The 3263-nt window shown below is 41.8% G+C and overlaps 1 protein-coding gene across 1 annotated transcript in view; it reads left to right on the forward strand.

Moving 5' to 3' along the window:
- ift172 (intraflagellar transport 172) overlaps positions 1 to 3263 on the forward strand; it is an 87082-nt gene that overhangs the window by 57542 nt on the left and 26277 nt on the right. The window contains exons 33-34 of the mRNA XM_015372829.1: positions 1929 to 2109; positions 2203 to 2312. Of these exons, the coding sequence (XP_015228315.1) occupies positions 1929 to 2109; positions 2203 to 2312 (291 nt within the window). The remainder of the gene's footprint in view (positions 1 to 1928; positions 2110 to 2202; positions 2313 to 3263) is intronic.

Genomic DNA, 3263 nt, shown 5'->3' on the forward strand with positions numbered 1-3263 from the left:
TATATTTGATCAAATATAATTTCCGTGTGTTTGCGCCGAACTGCTTACAGTTGATCGTAAAGCCGTATGTTCGGAAAACGAAAAAAGTAGAGTATGGCAGACATTCCAAGTCTCTCGGAAGTTCCGGGAGTCTCCCTGATATTGATAGTTTTCCATGGATGCCCACGAGTCGGATACATTCCAGATTTTAGACTATGGGAGGTGGTGTTTTTTTAATGCGAGTAAGAGCGTGCAGGCAATACAATTGTGCACCATGTGCGGATTAGAACTACTGCGATTGCACAGGCTAACCAAGAGAGAGGGGGTTGTGGGGAGGAGGTTGGTTGTGAAACCTGTGCATATCTGTCCAAAGCAATGCTCTGTTCAACGAGCGTTCCGGGGGACTGGTTGTCATAGAGTAGTAGAAATGTAGGTATTGGCAGTCCTTCTTCATAGGTCAATGCACCAGCACAGCTGCTCAGAAATTAGCCCCTTAGCATGATACTACCAACACCATGCTTCAGAGTGACAACAAAGTTTGAATGCCTTACCTTGGAACTTCTGCTGATAATTTTTCTCACTGCGGCTCAATCTTTGTCCACTTTTCTATTAAAGGCATTTAGCTTGTCCATCTGAGCTCCTGCTCAGTCCATGTTGACATGAAACAGACCTAATGGTAACCAGTAACACTGCTGTTCAAGTATCTGACAAACTGAGAATTTGAGATGAATTTCACTAGTTGTCCCTGGGTTGTTGCACAGCATCCTGGGAACAGGTAGGGGTGAAAGCTTCAGAATTTGGCCCTGATCTCGACCCCATAGATAATGTATGGAGTATATAAAGGATTAGTCTGTGCAGGAAGCTAAATGATACGAATGTAGGATTTCTAAATTCAAATATCCTGCCAGAAATTTCTTTAGGGCTACAGATATTGTGTGGTCAAAGTGTCAATTACATAGAAAAATTTTATTGAATTACTCCTAGTGTCACATGCTTGTCAGGAGACCAAGCAGTCTTGGAGGTGGGACCCAAACTGGTTGACAGAAGAACATGCTTTGTAGAGTTTTCAAAAGACAAAACTTTAATTTCTTCTTGTGCAGGACATCAACAAAACCACACCAACCAAGAACAATGGCAGACATGTTTCTTAAATAGAGAAGGAACTAAATTGGAAGAAACCATTTTTAAAAGGCTGTTCAGCTTCACAATAAGAAGAAAAGGAACATTTGGTTTTGAACAACTACTTAAGAAATACTTTTACTAATAAATACAGAAACAAATATTTTAATTCAATCCAAACAAATACTCAAACTCAATAAAGAAAATTATCCAATGGTGCAGTCCTGTACACACCTGCTTGGGAGAGTGAAACAGCAGAGGTGATATTCACTATATTTTAACTCCTTAATCCATGAATTTCGCTTTTATGAATAGTAAAAAAAAACAAAATATTGTGAAATCAATGTACCTTTTTACAAAAATGAAAACAAGATGTGGCCAACCAAAGAACCACAACCCAAACAAATCCACTTCACCCAAAACAACAAAAATAAACCAATGTAGAAAACTAGATCCTGTGTTTAGCTGCTACTTTGGCCAATATACAAGTAACAATGGCTCATTGTTACATCTAGGTGTAATTACTAATTCCTCCCGAGGTATTAGTGTTAATTTTTGTGGATTAAAGAAAACTTTAAGAAAAGAAAATATTTTTTTTCTAGTTGTGTATTTGAAAAGCATTATAAAAGCTCAAAATGTTGCAATGTTGAATGTATATAAAGTTTCTCCTGCACTGAATCCGCTTCCCTAAATTGTCTGAGGACTGAACATTGTGGACGGTTAATTTGGCCTCTTATTTTATACTTTATTAAAAGTTTGTGTAAAAATCCTCATTGTCCTCATTTTAAGTTGTGTCCAATGGGAATGTGTGTCCATGCGGTCTGTTCCAGGTATTCCCACAACAAGGACTGGGCCAACGCTCAGCGGGTGGCCGAGAGCCACGATCCAGAAAGCGTTTCCGAGGTTCTGGTCGACCAAGCCAAGTTCTGCTTCGAACAGAAGGATTTCCAGAAAGCAGAAGCGTTCCTGCTTCGAGCGCAGAGGCCTGAACTGGCCGTCAAATTATATAAGGTAACCCCACAAATATGATTTAACCTGCAGTTCTTATGCACTTATTCTTTTATTTAACCTAGTGGATGTTTTTTTACGTTGTATATTTAACAGGATGCAGCCATGTGGAGCGATGCAATGCGGATCTGTAAGGAATATCTCCCCAGCAAGCTCTCTGTGCTGCAGGAGGAGTATGAGAGGGAGAACTCCAAGGAGGGTGGCCGGTAATCTAATCACTACTTCTGCATTCATTTATTCTCACTCATCCACAAATAGGCCTCACCTTTACATGGATAGCAGTTTAAACAGCCACAAATTGAAAAGGTTCAGTTCAGGAACAAGCTCAGCATCCTTTTCTCTCCTTCCCACCTCTACATGAACATCCTGCCCTCCTCTGCCCTCGACTCTCCTGTTTTTATGAGGTTTTTCTTAGCCAAATAAGAAGATGGTGCTGCTCCCCCTGCCTTTCACCTGTCTCTAGAATTAAAGTAAAGAGGCATCTGGAGAGACTGGGGCTGACACCATCAGGTTAGTTATTATGATAAAGAGTCCCGAAGGCCTGTGCAGGATTCTACAGCACCTCTTCACCCTTAGTCTGACCCAGGACACGGTTCCTGTGATGTGGAAGACCTCCTGCCTTGTTCGAGTACCAAAGTCCCAGCCAACACTCCTCAGTGACCATAGACCTGTTGCCCTTACATCCTACATTATGAAGAGACTTCTATTGGTTCACCTCAGCAAGCAACAGTTTGCTTATCGCCGTGGAGTTGGGGTTGATGATCCCATCATACACCCGCTTCAACAAACCCACTGTCATTTAGACAAGGCAAACACCACTGTAAGGATCATGTTCTTTGAATTCTCCAGAACATTTAGCGCAATTCAGTCTGATTCAGAAGGAAGCATCAACAATCATCTGGATCAAAGACTACCTGACAACCAGACCACAGTTTGTCAGACTGAAGGGTCAGCTGTGTAACAAAGCAGTCTGCAGCAGAGGAGCACCACAGGGGACGGTACTCTCTCCATTCCTTTTTACTCTGTACAGCTCTGTAGCAGAGTACCGTTACCTTCTGAAATACTCTGCAGTCTCTGGGTGCAACAAAGATGGACAAGAAGCTGAGTACAGAGTGCTGGTGAACCGCTTTGTTAGCCTCATGAGACCATCCTGATCT

Source organism: Cyprinodon variegatus, unplaced genomic scaffold, assembly GCF_000732505.1.
Source record: "Cyprinodon variegatus isolate N-32 unplaced genomic scaffold, C_variegatus-1.0 Scaffold76, whole genome shotgun sequence".
In the NCBI taxonomy this organism is placed as follows: Eukaryota; Metazoa; Chordata; class Actinopteri; order Cyprinodontiformes; family Cyprinodontidae; genus Cyprinodon; species Cyprinodon variegatus.